The following is a 16,884-nucleotide window of genomic DNA, read 5'->3' on the forward strand; positions in this document are numbered from 1 at the left end:
CAGAATGTGACAAAACCTGAATTCGAACTCGGCATCGGCATCCATCCAAAAACCTTTTGAAATCCATTAGTAAACTATTTTAAATAAAAGTTGATCTCATTTAAAACCTTTTCTCAGCCACTTAGCCACTCTTGATGCCTGCGGAGTTCACTAGATCTTGCTTTATGCAACAATTCACATGAAATAAAGGTGCCAAATGGTATTTACTGTGTCATATGGTGCGAAACCCCGATATAACTGATGCGCTCTCAATAAACCCCGTATTAAAAATTATTTTCCGATAAACAAGTTTATGTCAAATTTGCACATTTCTGCTATTTTTTTATTATTTGTTTATTTTATTGTTCGTAGCTGATTCGTTTATAATATATCGTGAATAATCAAAGATATAATGCAGTATTAAAAGATATTTCGATTGAAATTCTCTTCTCATGTGTAGTAATAATTTGGCGATGCCATCCGAGTTGATTTTTCAAGATCTATTTGTTCAAATTGGTTTGCCTCGATTAAATCAACTATAAAATCATAATGTTTAGATGTGGCACTTACGAAGGTTCGACTGACTGTTACACATGCTGATTTTCGACATATATGATGCCCTAAACTAGAGTAAATTTGACAGTTCAAGTTTCTCAAAAAAGCGAAGGACATGGAAGGAAGTTATGGATAAAGAATAATCGATTATTTAATACACGTAAGTGAAAAATAAAGCACTCCACTAAGTTGTGACGGCACTATATCGACTGTAAAAAATGCACGTTTCCGTGCCACCGTTAACGAAGAAGTGAAGCATTTAAGGCGACTGGAGCGGATCTACGCACCGTGTAATATCCTCTATCTTTGGTACTTTCCAGTTCTTTAGTTCATTCGCGATTTCGGAAATAAAAATTTCGATGTCAATATGATTGATAAAGCTGGAAATTTGTCAGTTGTTGGTTCATGCCGAGAAATGCTTTTTCTAAACTGAATAGCATGCTTATTGTCGCAATAAAACCACAATAAATAAGATCAAATGCCAAGAGCTGTGTGAATGTTACATTGGAGGAAACACCAAGCTCGTCTAAAATCGCGCCAATTTTTTTCTGTTCACAATTGTACAACTAAATGTTTCAGCAGGAAGGATTTCTTCCTGCATGCACTTATTTATCCTTTTTTCAAAAAAAAATGCATAATATTGAAGACAAGGTTCGAAGTCCACTGAAGATGACCAGAATCACTCAACTTTCAGAGATGCATTTTTTTAAATATGCTGCGTTTAAGCAAGCTCAAAGTGTGCTCTTCGATTATGTATGATAAAAAATTGGGCGTATTGTATTCATTATGCAAAAATTCTGGACCTTTTTCGATACTACTTGTTTCATATAAAATGCGAAAAATATTTCTATGTAACTTATTATGTAAGCAAAAAACACTTTTTCAATTTTTTTGATGGGCCGCCCTTTTATTTGATGCCCTGGTGCTTTGGACAAAATTTTAGCCAAATCGGTCAACGTTTGGGCGGTGCTAAGCTCGTTGGAAGTTGATATGCAAACATGTATGCAGAAATATCGAAAAACAATGATTTTCAGTTAGACGGCACAATTTACGATGAAGAACCACGATACTCATTCAGTTCTTGTAGAACTAAATACAAAATGCTGAAAACCGTGAGAATATTAAAGTTCATTAGGCGAAGATTTTACATAGTTCACCAGTGTATATGAATCGAATTAAATTCAGCATATTTTTGGGTCTGCTGTTATCCATTAATTGTACAGCCAATTTAGGGATATCCAGTACCAAAACCATAGGAATCTAAGTACCAATGAAACAATCATCCATATAGAGTAGAGGCAGTACATATGCAAATGATTACATATGATCGAATAATCGAATAATATGAACACCCTTTCGATGTTTAACAAATCTTATTTCAAACTTTAAGAAAGAGCGGATGACCCAATAACATTAGTTATCAACTCCTAATCATATCCAATTATATCTGGACTTAATGATCTATTGAAACTTTGAACCACTTAATGTATGCCATAATCGCATAAAAACATACGCCTACGATCGTTTCACACCGCTCGGGACATAGCTTCTGTGTTCTCTGACTCTCTTACTTCTCGCATCAGCTCCTAACTATATGCCGGATAACTTCAGCCCATAATGCTGACCAAGGTGTCTCTGCCTATCTTTCTATTGCACCTGAAAACGACGTGAAAAATCATCATCAAGCGAAGAGACAAGAGTCAGCAGCCGTTACACCACCCACTCCCATCCTACCGCGCCGGCTGCCGACTTCAAAGGCAACACACGACGAAGGCGTCCAAAAGCAAACAGCAAACAAGATCAACTACTCTAGCGAGCCCGCGCGCGATGATGACGGTTAAGGCAGTGGAGCGGGAGGCGAGACAAATAAAACAGTTCACTTTCGATCTCGTTTGAGAGCAACAATACGGTACCTACATGGCGGGAGCGGTAAACCGAGTGCATACCCAAGCAAGTTTAGTTGTTATGGAAGGGGTCACTGTTCGACGTTGGTTCGGTGGCAACGGTGGCGCTCTGAACTGGTGCCCCACTTGTTGGCTACCGTGGAGAGTGTCTCTCTTGCCGCTTCACCTGCGATTCTCAGCTGATCGCGATTCGAGCGCGGGTCTTGAGGTAGTTCGCTCGGAGTGTACGCAAAGGGGTCTTAAGCTCATAAAAGCTCTCGCAGAGCTCGGTGAGAAACCGTAACGGTACATAACGCCTCACACTTTGCTGGGGCCATGCGACTACTTGAGATACTGACTGTTGAGTAGTCACGGCTCGTGTGGATTAAATTGGCGTTTCTTTCGTGACTGCCCCTCTTGAAGCGGTAGAGTGGAGCACGGTGCGCTGCGATCGAGAGAGCCCAGTTCCGAGCCCCGTCTGGAGCCCGATCTAGTCTAGACCAGAGGTGCCCGATCGATTCGCAAAGAGAAAGGTTTTATATAGCGATCGCATTTTCGATTGCAATTTCAGTCTGAGCATAGCACGGGTCGCGTGTTGATATAACCACACGGCGAGCCCCCCCGGTTCTGGAGTTACATCCGAGTCCCTCTCCCGAAGGAGTTGATCCGTTGCAGTCCCTTCCGGTGCGTTCCCACAGGTAACCCGGTTCATTACGTCATCGTACCCCGGGCCCCGGTGATCCTGCTGCCGGTTTGAAATCTCTGGAGATATTCGAATGTGTGATTGACGGTGACAGAGTGTGAAGTAGCAAATTTGTATCAACCTACACTGGAAAGTCGCGGAACACCTGGCATTCTTCGGAGCCAACCTTGTCTTAGGTTCGTGCGCGCGTGCCTCATTGCAAAGTGAACCTTCGAAGTGGAAACACCGCAGAGCCGCAGTCGGCTTCGGTTGTCACGCATGGATTAGTCCGGATTCCTTGAAAGGAATTTGAGAAACAACGAGCCAATCAAGGGTGGATAAAGTGCGTGTTGTGTGTGGTACGATCAATGTGTGTATGTGAGCACGTCGCACGGCAATAGCGAGGATTAACTGGTTGGTTCTCTCGGTGGAAAAGCGGAAAAACAAAAGTTGGAAATTGAAATACATTCACCGGATAAAAGCGAGGAATAGTTAAGTGGCCAAGCTTGGCATTTACCCACTGGAAATACTTCAAATTCTTCCCAAGTGCTAATACAAGTTCAAGTGATAACGTTCTTACGATGGCCATAGACTGGCGAAATAGTGTGAACACGATAGCACTCGGTGCTATCGTCCTGATGCTGGCTGGTGCATTCCAGATAGAGGCAGTTCGTGTGACGCCGGCGCAACCGCCGCTCAACTCCAGACGTGTATCAGGTGAGTAGGACGACGATCGAAACAGTTGTTGTAACAAGGATAACCTCGTACCAGTAGAGCAACATGATAACCAGAATCCGTATGACAGTGGATCGAATGCAATGTGGGAACATGTGATTTAAATTAGTGAAAAGAGATGAACTGATAATGGCAAGGACTGTTTATGCACACTGGGTAGTGGTTGAAGAATAGCAAGCTCACAACTGGAATTGTGGAATGATTTTGGAAGATTAGAGGCTATACAATTCAGTCATGCATTTACTGATTTGTTCAAGTTGCAATAATTAAAATAGTGAACCCTGTTTACCTCGTAAACTTTATTTGTTTTGGACATACACGCAAATTCACCTAAAATAATCAGTCGAAAAATTAAAATTAAAAAAAAAATATTAAATTCCAGTCAAATTTTATGGAAAAACTCCAAGAAAAGGTCAAATCCTATTAGTAAATCTTACTTATAGAATTTTACTTTTTCTTGCCATTTTTCCATAAATTGGCATTTAATATTTTTTTTATTTTGATTTTCCAACTGATTATTTTAGGTGAATTCGCGTGTGTGTTCAAAACGTGTTAATTTTCGAAATAGACAGGGTTCACTATTTTAATTATTGCAATTTGAACAGATCAGTAATTGTATGACTGAATTGTATAGCCTCAATAAATCATGATTTATTTCGAAAAAAATGTAGGTGTCGGCAATCTATTTGGCACTTAACAATAATTTATCTCACCTTGATTATCAAGAATGGAGAAAATTAAACAAAATGGCATGAGCATGATGACCGTGCATTTCGTAGCTGCAACTCCGTGCAGAAGCGGTAGCCATATGACCACCAAACAAAATAGTGAAATATCACGTTTCTCCAATTTTTTCTAAAAGAAGCAACATCTCCAAAATATAATTTGATCGATTTAATTTTAGGATATGTTCAACATATTGATCAATTGTGTTGGATTATTTGGGTTTGTATAATATCTTATCGGTACTGGATATAATACACTTCTACTGATGAATCACTGTATTGTTCTGACGATTCAAAATGTTGAAAACATACCACCAGACATAAAACGTTCCCTTCGAACCCTTGAAAAAGATGGCATATCCCATTGAAACGTCGGGCAAAGAAACAAACTTTCGTTTTCATCCAAAATCCAAACAGTCGAGAGAATCCAGTTAACTAATCATCAGAGTGGAAACTATTCGTACTTGTGTACTTGAACCTTAATAAAAACCAAATAAAAGGATCGATGATAAAAAACATCTTGGTATTGTAGCATGATTACTTAAAATCAGTATTTTTTTTGTGTCTTTATTAAAGAGACTTTCAGCCCGAGGCTGGCTCGTCTCCGAAAATCAGTATTTGATTTCCAAAGAGAACAATGACTGCTCCTTTAAGACTTTTTTTATCCTGTTCGGATGTCGAACTGCGACCAGTTATTAGATCTATTGTAGCATTACCCGTATCCTAAGTGTATATAAGAGCGAATTACTCCAGTGCTAATGAGAAGCAATGTAGTATCGGTTTCGATACAGATTTTGTTTTGTTTTTCTCATAAGCTTCAGAACTAATAAAATATTGTGACAAGGTCCCGCTATTTAGACCCTTCGCTGAGAGTTATCTCATTAAAGGCGCGCCCCTTATCAATCAATACTTACCTTTGTTGTGAGGAAACCAAAATAGTAATACTGTCATTTTGCCATGCATCGGAGACCCAGCCATATCCGTATCTCGCTTCTATAATATCACCAGTGAAACACCAAACCCGGGATTTAGCTCTATTTACAAAACCATTTCAATCTAGACAGTTTTTTGAGTAACAAGGATTACCGTGTGTTCCTCGAACTACCAATGCTTACCAGTTCATAAAAAGTTAGTACGTATTTAAACCCCCAACTAGATTTTTTTTCTGGCAGTCAGTTCAGCCTAGGACACTGACTCCAAGGTTTTTTAACTAATTGATAGAAAAGTTGTTTTCGCTGCATATAGTTTAGCCTCAAACAAGAAAAATTTGAGTCTTTCAACCATCTGCAGGGAAAAGTTATTTTTTGATATACTTCAACTGATACTGGTATAGAGAACTAAATACGATGAATTCCTGAATTACCACAACTTATTGACCTAGCTCGAAAAATGGATTAGACTAGGGCTCGGTTTGGTAGATCTTACACCATAAAACACTAGGTAAAAGTGATCTACCAGCTTTTGGGAATCCTATAAGACTTGGTAGAATTCCTACTTCCACAATTTTACCAAGTACTAAAATGGATTAAAACAATTAGTTCTCTGGGCATTACCATTATAAAGAAACTTTTCTTTTAGATTGATTATTCACGACAGTTCGCGTGTTTCTCCCTCCTGTGAAACATTTTTTATAGTCGTGAAAAATTAAAGCTCTTGGCAGTTGCCAAAATCAAATCAAACATCATGATGAACGAATCTTCCATTTATGAACAAGACATTTTTATTTTGGGAAAACCGGAAGCTGCAAACCAAATCTAATGATATAAAACCTGTCTCGAGTGTACTTTGCCTTTGTTTGTCTATACTCATTTGAAGCAACACCAATTCCAGATTCCATTCCAGATATTTGCATGCAGAGGGGCTATTTGTTTTTAATTTTTTAGTTGAATGATTTGTGTCGAACAAACTTTTGGCATGTTGCTTTACCAAATAAAAATTAAAAGCACCGAGTTAGAACATTTTTCTTCTATTTGGGCGATGTACCATTTTACCGATAGATATTATGCGGAATTCATATTTGCTCCAAAAGACAAGTTGGTGGATTTCCATTTGGCGGAACATACTATTTTTCGAAATCCAGTTGGGAATAATGATTCATTTAATGATTACGTAATTAGTTGCAAGTTTTAGATCTAGTGTATAAGATCTGTTCGGCCACCTGAAATGAGGCAGAAAGACATGACTCATTCTTTGAAAATCGTGTCTGCTCAGGTGACACGAGGAGATAATTTCTTGTTTACATGAGCTCATCTTTACGATGCAAAACCGGTGGAAAGCTGTATAAATTAAAGAGAGGAGTTTTTTCTTCTTTTAAAAACAAAAATACATATCTGCTCAATATAAAGTATAGAAAAAAATTATTCCAAGAGAGGAGATAATGCCTTCTTTTAAAACTAATCTTCTGCTCGGTAAAATGCAAAGGCAAGAGTAAAACTCTTCTACTTAAAATGCGTCTTCATGGTAATTAGGCAAACAGGGGGAAAATTTCTTGTTTTAATCCGTACATAATGTAATGGTTTCGGACCCGTACATAATGTGTATAAGACCAACAAATGAGATGTCTGCTACACTTGTGCCCAGTACAAGGCAGAAGGCCGATACATCAGTCAACGTACTTAAACCAAGCTTTGTACGGCCGACATAGGAAAAAATAAAGTGCGATAATTCCACTTTTGAAATAACGCATCTGATAACGGGCCGAACAAATATTTCTATACGTATTCTCGACGTAAGAAAATCATTTGTTCTGAATTAGTTAAGTTGTTAAACAGCAGGCACGATAGATCATCACCTTGTCGTAACCCTCAGTGCATTTCAAAGGGACTCGACAGCGTCCCTGAATCTTGAACTACGCAAATCAACCGATCCATGGTTGCCTTGACCAATCGCATCAGTTTGTCAAAAAATCCCTGTTCTTGCATGAACTATCATAGCGCAGTTGATGCTACAATCCAGTTTATCGCCCCTTTGTAGATGGGGCGTACAACGCCTTCCATACACTTTTTCGACAGAGCCTCATCACCCTTCCAAATCTTAGTGATTTTGCGGTGCCCTAGCCAGTTCAACATCACCGTGTTTAAGTGGCTCCCCTGACAGTTGATGATCTGCAGGGGCTTTACTGTTTTCTTGCAGGCCAATCTGTTGACTGAATTTACTTGCTTCCAGATTCTTTACCATACCGCTCTCGAACGATGTAAATATCCGGGATTTCGTCGTAGATTACTCGGTCGCAATCATTGAAGCCGAGGGACTGTGATGGCAGTAGGCTGTATTGAAATAATAATTAAAGATACCGAATAAAAGCATGAATTATTTGAGTGCAATTAAATATGTTAAACAAAGCAATCGAGTTTCAAATGGTACATGTCCATTATTACTCAAATATGAGCTCGATTGACAGAACGAAATAAAGAAACAGAGGCGGTACTAATCCGAACGTTTGGTAAATCACCAATTGATCACTAAAGGTGCTTAATCTGGAGTCAGGACATATTTTTGAGCCTCCAGCAGGAGTTAAATTTGTGAAAATGGCCAAACAAGAATCCATTACAAAACCCAATAGAATTTTCATCTTTGTTGCAAAAGTAGTCAATAAGATTTCACCTCGAGCTACCATGTCGTGTAGGCGTGCGAGAAGCATCATGGCCCCAGATCTGCGTCGACTGAATATCTCCAAGTCCGAGAAAAACAACCAAAGGAAACTGTTTACGAGTTTTGATCTCGAATATACGTCGCTGGTCCACCAATTCTTAAAAGTTGCCCTTCGCTGTCGTACTCCCTCAATAATGCCTTCCTTTCGATGTTGTTGTCTCCCAAGAAAATGCTTGCTTGTCCCGTTACACATGTGAAACATCGCCTAGAATATCAACTATGTGAACATCAGCATCATAATTTATCAAGCATCCTAAATCCCTTTCTTTCCTACTGTATTATTGTATTTCATTGACCAAACCGCGAGTCTTCAGGTTTCCTAAAACTAGCATTATTGTATGAGAATCACAAAAAACTGTATTCAAAAACATTTCGGCAAATCAGCCGCCTAATTGAATGCCAGATAAAACAAAAACATTACCTCGTATCGAATTAATATGAGCTGGAATAATCGTTGATTTGGATAAAATCGTTGATGACGATGCCACATGAGTAAGAGTTATAGTGAGAGTATGCGCTACGACAAGCCTGCCCAACCTTTTCAAGTCACGGGAAATTCTTTCAGAATGACCACTTGCTGGCGGGCTAGAAAATATTCGGTATATATTTTTTCTACATTTTCAAATAATCTATGTAGAATACATTTTTTTTTCAGAATAAAATTTTTTGTAGAAAAAGCAAGCACGATTTTATTGCGTCTTTTGGTCGATCATTGAGAAACTACTCTTCAATACTCTTCAATACTCAACGAATGTTGATTTCACCATCGGTGAACAAATTTCGCAATCAGATAATGAAGATCAACAATTACTATTCACTGCTTTCATTCTTTTTCATGTAACGTAGTTTTCAAATCTTCAGCGATTCTTTAACCGAAATTTCGTCATAATTGAGAGATCGATCGTAGTAATCGTCGCGAAAGGATGCAACAATAATTTCTCTCATGTCAAAACTCTGCGTTTCCATATAATATGATTCGGCTGGTAGTTTGATATTTAGTGAATTTTATAATGAGTGATGATGGTGAAATATTGTGCGCGGTACAGTGCGGGCGGCGATGGTTATCAGGTGGTAACAGGCTTTCAAACGTGTCAAGCTCAACATCCCTCACACTGAGATTGTCAAGATACTGAAAACTCGAATCTTCTGTCAAGAAGAACTACAGATCAACATTCCCATTTCTTTTCAAATGATGGCAAGGTTTGAGGGATGTTCTTGAAGAACTCCGGTTTGCAATTTTGTCTGGTGAGTTAGTTCCTTTCTTCAGTTTATAACGAGTGAGTTCAGAATAATTTATCTGTGTTTATTTTATTTCTTGAAGTAGCAGTTGTTCTTTCCTTGGTTAATTCGACAAGGAAATGAGATAAATGTGTAAATTTGTATTTCATCTAATAACGAAATTTACAACATCTGCGTTAGTGTTTAAACAAATCTGCACTTTGTAACATCTCGTGAAATCCATCATTTCCGTGATGAGAAAATCAGAAAAGCGTAATGAATGATAAACTGTATATAGACCTCTGACAAGATTAGCTTTCACACATACTATCGTCGTCTTAACACATAACTGGTGATTTAACAGACTGTTCTGAAGACAACTAAACCATCATTGGCAATCGAGATAATATAATTCATTATTTCAATCAATAGTGTTTAAATTTATAAGTCAGGAAATTAAATGTTGATGACATGCTTTTTTGGTCGAATTGAAAGAAAAGTGTGTTTGAGTATTTCCTTCAAATTTTATACACTAAATCAATATTTTCCTAGAAACGAGTTGTCATATGATTCTGGACCAATAATTATTCAGTTTCCATATATGGTGTCCTATGCTCTTTTGTACATTGCTGTGTAACAATAGAATTACTGCGATGCATCGATATTGAGGGAGCTAAAAAGATCATTAAAATTACTTGTCACATGACAATAATTGTATTGAAATAATACAGATTTTGTATATGCCCAATTATTATACAGTTTCTGCAAGGTTCTTATGCAGAACTGTATTAAAATCTGCCATCCGCTGGTTGGGTGTAGTGTCTCGTACTTGTCTCAACAATATTAGTACAAGCTCGTCTTATGACAAGTGAAATACATTCCACTAAAAGCATTAAAATAAGTTTATTGATTTCAAAATTACCTATACATATTTCACATTTCCATTTTTATTTTTCTCAAAGAAATAATGAATTTTTAGTTAATTGAAGAAATAATGATAGCGTTGGTCCAAATTCAAATGAACAATCACTCACTTTGGGCGATTGATGGTTTGTCCTCGTGATGGATGAACAATTTACCTTTTAAGGGGCAGCAGGGACTATGTCCAAGGGCTTGACGACCCCTCCCCATGGCCACTGTGAGTTAGGGAGCCTGCCTAGGATGTGGTGGGGTTTGACAGTGGGCTCTGTTAAACCTCTACGAAAAGCTGCATTTGTCTATAAGCAGGTCCTATCAAACCCAGTCAACACATGAACGTTTATGGTGTCGTATAGGATGCTGAAATGGAGGCGATAGAGGTACTTCTCCTTACAATACGTATGTATATCGTCTTAGCATGTATATCGTCTTTGCCATCTTGTACTGCACCATGTACGATTGTATATAGACTGGGAAGTGACCGTGTGCCGCTCAAAGCGCACAAGCCCAACACGAGTGCCAACCGGCACATCAGGATTAATACCAGTGAGATCCTGATTACGGTATACTGGTCACGGCAAGCGACATACACACGTGCGCGAAAGTAATACAAAATAAACTACATGTAAAATAAACGTAAATTAACAAAATATGTCTGGCTGAACATTCTTATTTAACCTCAAATAGAGATAAAATAAGGGTTGCTGATTCACATTAGCTTTCATATTACTATCAATCTGGTTGAACAGCCGTGAATATTACTTAATTTTCAATTTTAATCCATTTTCTTTTTTACTTTCCTTACGTTAAAGAAATGATGACGCGGGCGCCTAATCCGATATTCAAATGAATAATCGTTTACTTTGAGCGATTGATTGTTTATTCTCGCGAAGGATGAACAATTGAACAAATTAAGGAAATGCTAATACTTTAGTGTAGAAGTTGCATAGGTCACATCACTTTCCATGGTGAATCCCGATCTATGTTACTGATTACCCCACCCAACTAACAAAACATCCTTCCCGGGGTTATTGTGGAGATGCAGAGGTATTCTCGGTCTCTAGTAGCAACAATAACCACACACTAACATTCCCTCCCTTTCCCAACTGACTGTAAGGACTTGCACTTCGAGAATAGATGGTAAATCCCAACCACTATTCACTTGGATCGTAGTGCAATTTGCACCAGTTCTGATCAATCACGGAGTAGCAACCATTGATATGTACAGTCAGTCTAAGCTAAGCTAAGCTATTCAAATCTTCAGCGATTCTTTAACAGAAATTTCGTCATAATTTTACCGAAATTCGGTAAAGTGTACCGAAATATCGGTAAAAATGCTACCAAGATTCGTCGGAATTATTGCCGAGATCCCAACTGTTGGATTTTCGGCAATAGTAAAATTTCGAAATTCAATTTTGTAAGGCACAAGATATAACCAACAACTGATATGCGTTTCCTAACAAGTCCTTCGCTCTGGAAAGGTTTATCCATAGTGCCAAATTCTTATTAACATTTTTTTTATGTTCACAAATTAAGCAAACATTCCTTTGCGTTTCGATTTCATTTGGCAGAACAACGTAAAAACTCCTTTTTTTCCACATGCCGAATTAGGTTCCATTTGCTTGATTAGTAAACGAGTTATGCAGAAATTAATGTTCTATTTGTATAGGAGCCCCTCCCCCTTCAAGAGCAGGGAGGGGTCTCGAACTACCATAGAAACATTTCTCGTCTTCAAAGACCTCCAAATGCCAAACTTGGTTCCATTTGCTTGATTAGTTCACGAGTTATGCAGGAATGTGTGTTGCATTTGTATCGGAGCCTTTCTTCTAGAACGGGAAGGGGTGTCGAACCATCCTAAGAACCTACCCCGGCTTCAAAAACCTCTGCATACAAACGCTCACACCGATCGGTTCAGTAGTTTCCGAGTCCATAAGTATAGATAATGGAAAGCAGTTTCTCGAGCCAGATAGAAAAGCATGCGGGCTGGTTATGAAGTTTTTTTTTAAACGTTGCGGTCAACAAAGGTGCCGCATCCGGCCCGCGGGCCGTACGTTTGGCAGCCCTGCGCTACGAGATCTACACAATTTCGAATATGACAATTGTTCAGGATAATCGTTGTTTCAAGTTAGTAGCTCACTTTCCACTAAGACCCAGCTTCGCGTATTTTTTCCGATTTAACGAGATATGACTAAAAGGGAACTAACAATTTTCGGCTTGGATATGGTCTGGTGCACGATGATTGACGACGTACGGTGGCCGAAATTCGAGACGCCAACTCTGTTTACAATCTTAGCTGTCGGCTAGAAATTGATAAAAAAAGACACAAAATAATTCAAGCAACATCATTAATGTTTTTGTTACTACCTAATATCTACAATATACATAATTGAGTATCTTATGTAATGTAATAAGGGTTACTGCTCCTGGACTTCATCTCAAAGTTCCGATATTTATCCCACGGAAAACAATGCAATGGAACGAAATTTGATTTATTTCTCATTTCTAAGCTTTTGGTTGAATATTGAAAGTATTTTTTTTTTTGCGACGCGGCTTACATAACTAAAATCTTCATTAGCAATTACACGAACCTGTCCGATCTCGCTCGGACTCACTCTAGATCGGAAGCCATCAATTCTTCAGTTCGGAAGCCATCAATTTCTTCAGAACTCAATGAAAACGTTGCATACGAATAATATTCTCCCACTTCCCCATCAAATTTACTAACTCGTCATATATATAATCACTGAGAATCCCAAGCCGAACCGATTAGTGAGAAAATTTTGCAAATCGGACAACCCGTTCGTAACTTACATGGCTTCGAAGAAAATGCTAAAACATTTTTAAATATACAGATTTAAATAACAGTTGTTGACTTCGACTGTAGTGTTAATTTTTTAGATTTTTTGGCTATGCAGTCTGGTTTATTAGAACAAATTTTTAAATTTTGTCTAACGTTTCGACATCGGGTTCGATGTCTTCTTCAGGGAAAAAAATTTGATTGCTCTTTGTTAAGTGTGATGGGTGTAAGATAAGAACTATAAGATAAGAACTACAGTGCCCATAACCGTAATAGTTATAATTAATGTTTTTTTATACGTGACAAAACTATTGTGATAATAATCAAACCTATAAGATGCATACCGACCAAAAATCAAATTGACCGTTACAGAACACCCATCACACAGCAATCATTCAATCAATTTTCCATGAAGAAGACATCGAACCCGATGTCGAAACGTTGGACAAAATTTAAAAAAATGTTCTAATAAACCAGACTGCATAGCCAAAAAATCTCAAAGATTTAAATAACCAGAATATCATTCATGCCCAATCGTAATAACAGAAATTCGTTTTAATATCCAGCACAAGAACTGGAATAAGAAATAGTCCATGGCCAAAGCTGTGTGGTAGACCAGGTTGGCTTTCGCCAAGAACACCACACTTTAACAAGGAGTGTAGAAATCAAGAATTCTTGAAATTAGAAAACTATTCTCACTGTACCAGCATGGTTTGGAGTTTCACCTCCTTACAGTCAATTTTGGATTAGGAGAGGAAAATTAGTTTGACACTCATTGCTACAAGAAACCGATGATCGCCGAGAGTGCCATCTACAGGAAGTCACCTTGGTAAGTGACTGAATAATTATTTGGTATGAAGTAATGTCAAAGTAATCAAAAGCGGGCTTGGTAGTCATATGGCTACTGCTTCTGCCTCATACGCAGGAGGTCGTAGGTTCCCAGGTCCGTTCCATTCTCCTACTTTGTAACTTTCTCTTTATTTCTCATGTTCTAGCAATCGCTAGAACTGGAAATGGACTTCCATACCGCTTCCATTTCTATTCCTATACCTTCAACTTGAATATTCTAGCAGTAATCTGCTAGAATTGGAAATGAACTATAAAGCTCGTTTCCTACATCCAATTAGAAATTCCATCAGTTGCTTTCTCCTATCTATCACATTGGCAACTCGTTAACCAAGACGGACCTCTGCCTGTCGATCTTAACCCGAAAAATCCAACAAATTCCGCATGAACTCGTGGCAAGTGCAGAAGTATATTCGGCTTGTAGTAGGCGAGTGATTGCATCATCATTTCCTCCCCCTTCCCTACATTGACACTGACTTGCAAGTAATGTCAAAGTAATCAAAGTAAGTTCAGTAAATGATATGCTCAAAGCGTTCTTCGTTTTTCGTACAATGAGAAAACACGAACAAATTCGCACTCACTTTAAACACTGTTTATAATGGGGAAAGGCCGTTTGGCCAAAACCATTTGGCCGAATGCCACTTGGCCGGATATACCATTTGGCCGAACATACCATTAGGCCGAAAGTCATTTGGCCGAACAGGAAAAGGCCATTTGGCCGAATAGGTTATTTGGCCGAATAGGTCATTTGGCCGAACAAGTAAATTTTCCGAATATGCTATTTGGCCAAATAGGTCATTTGGCCGAATATGACGGTCTAATGACCGTAATTATGCAAAACGTTCGTTATGCCAAAAGGCATTATGCCAAATGACTTTACATCAAATGGGTCGCTCTTTGACAATATGATTCCTCCTTTCAAAGGGTGCATTAGGCAAAGGAAATATGGTTCCTATTTTAATTATTTGAGCTATTTTTTATAACTATTTTTTAATTTGAGCTTCTGGTTACTCCATGTGCGTAGGAAAAACAGGCTCCTGACTGCTCTCTCTCTCTGCTGTTTTGTTTTGATTCTGTGTTCCATTTCGCGATGTTCCACTTTTCTTTTTTTGCACACCACGTAGTTCAAACCAACCAGGTTCAAATGAAAAAGTGTTCAAATTCAAAACGGTCATATTACCGGGAGACCACAGGACACTTATTCAAAGGATGTATTTGCAAGACATAAAAAACGGAAAGATGTTGTTTTTGCTTTCAATTCATGCATTTACTCGGTTTAAGGCAGAAAGAGATTTGATTCCTATATTCAAAGCAAGGTAGAAGAAGATATAATTCTTACTTGAAAAAATCTTGACTTATGACATGAGAGGATAAAAACTCGCTTACTGCTTCAGTATGTAATAAATAATTTCGCAATTAGAAATATGCACATTTGAAAGTGGAAGGGTAGTTTGGCCGAATGTCATCTAGCAGAACTGAACTGAACGTATAACTGAAACGGTTATTAGGCCAGAAAGGTTTGGACGAAAGGGACATACGTCCGAAAATTTCAATCGCCGAGCTGATCATTTGGCCGGAAAAGTCGTTCGGCAGAAAATGCCATTTGGCATAAAGGGCCGTTTCAACTAAAATGTCGGTAGGTTGAATAGTTCGTATGGCACCATAAAAATGTCGTACACTGAACAGGTCATATGGTCGAAATGTCGAGTCAATTTGAAAAGTGTGAAGTGATTAATGACAAATGAGAAGTGAGTAATGAGAAATGAGACGTTAGATGGCTCTTTTGTCAAATCTCATTTCTCATTTACCTGTTTGGCCAAATGGTTCTTTCGGCCAAACGACCATTTCTGCCGAACGGCATTATCGTTAAAATTACCTGTTCGGCCAAACGACATTTTCGACCGTATGCTCATTTCGTCATTTTTTTTCTGTTTTTCGGTTTTTCGATATTATCATAACAAACTACAAACTATGCACGTTCAAACCCCTTCTCGAGTTTAATTTAATTGGTGTCACTTATTACGATTTCTCCATTGATGCATTACAACGTTTTTAAGATCGATCAGTTTCATTTTATACAGCGTTTAGGCCCGTATTTTTAGATTTTTCTAAGCTGAATCTGTTTATCATATTACTTTTCTTGATTTACCGTTTATCATGCAGGGATCTCCCAAAAATTAAATAATATTGTCTTGTGGGTACTCCTTTTGGGCCCTCCTTAGCCGTGCGGTAAGATGCGCGGTTACAAGGCAAGACTGCAAGGTGCGAGGCGGAAATGGGGAATGTAATGCTAATGAAGAAGAAGAAGAATATTGTATTGTAGTTTAATTTGTCAGAATGCAGCGATCAACTGAACTATGATCTACATTAGCAAACTTTGCTCACATCGCAACATTACTTTATTTTACCAATGTTAATATTCAACTTAATTCAACTAAGTCGTATGCCAACATGTTCTGACAGCGCAATCTTCAGATCATTTCATATACCTTCAACAAGATGAGAGCTTGGGATGGAAAACTGTTCTCTACTGTGGTAGTGATTTACTACATTAGCAACAACTCCGCAAAAAAATGTTCCACTATTTTCCCATCCGATTCGCACGAATATGTGCAAACCAAATCGACCTGCAGCTAATGCAAAGTCACTGCGAACGGGGTGTTGGTAAGCGATGATTTCCCAGTTCTGATATCGCTGCCGTGTGCAATGTCGCGCAATGTTCATCCACCATCGCTTTTCCGTTTCGCTCGCTACTCGAGAGAAGAAACTCCCAAAGTAGAACAATCATGCTGCCGTTGTTGTTGGAAGTCGGTTGGCTCTCTTGCACGCCACCGCCTTTACTGACGATCGTTATCTATCCCACACTACTGCTGCCACACTGTTTTGCTCATTCAT

General features: G+C 38.5%; 1 protein-coding gene across 2 annotated transcripts in view; it reads left to right on the plus strand.

Moving 5' to 3' along the window:
* Positions 1-2,971: 2,971 nt before the first annotated feature.
* Positions 2,972-16,884, plus strand: part of LOC134210861 (uncharacterized) — a 537,480-nt gene continuing 523,567 nt past the window's right edge. The window contains exon 1 of one of the 2 annotated variants that reach the window (XM_062687235.1): positions 2,972-3,816. In XM_062687235.1, coding sequence (XP_062543219.1) covers positions 3,681-3,816 — 136 coding nt within the window. In that variant the 5' untranslated portion in view covers positions 2,972-3,680. The remainder of the gene's footprint in view (positions 3,817-16,884) is intronic. The other variant, XM_062687236.1, reaches the window with a different exon arrangement.

This window comes from Armigeres subalbatus, chromosome 2 (assembly GCF_024139115.2).
Source record: "Armigeres subalbatus isolate Guangzhou_Male chromosome 2, GZ_Asu_2, whole genome shotgun sequence".
NCBI lineage: Eukaryota > Metazoa > Arthropoda > Insecta > Diptera > Culicidae > Armigeres > Armigeres subalbatus.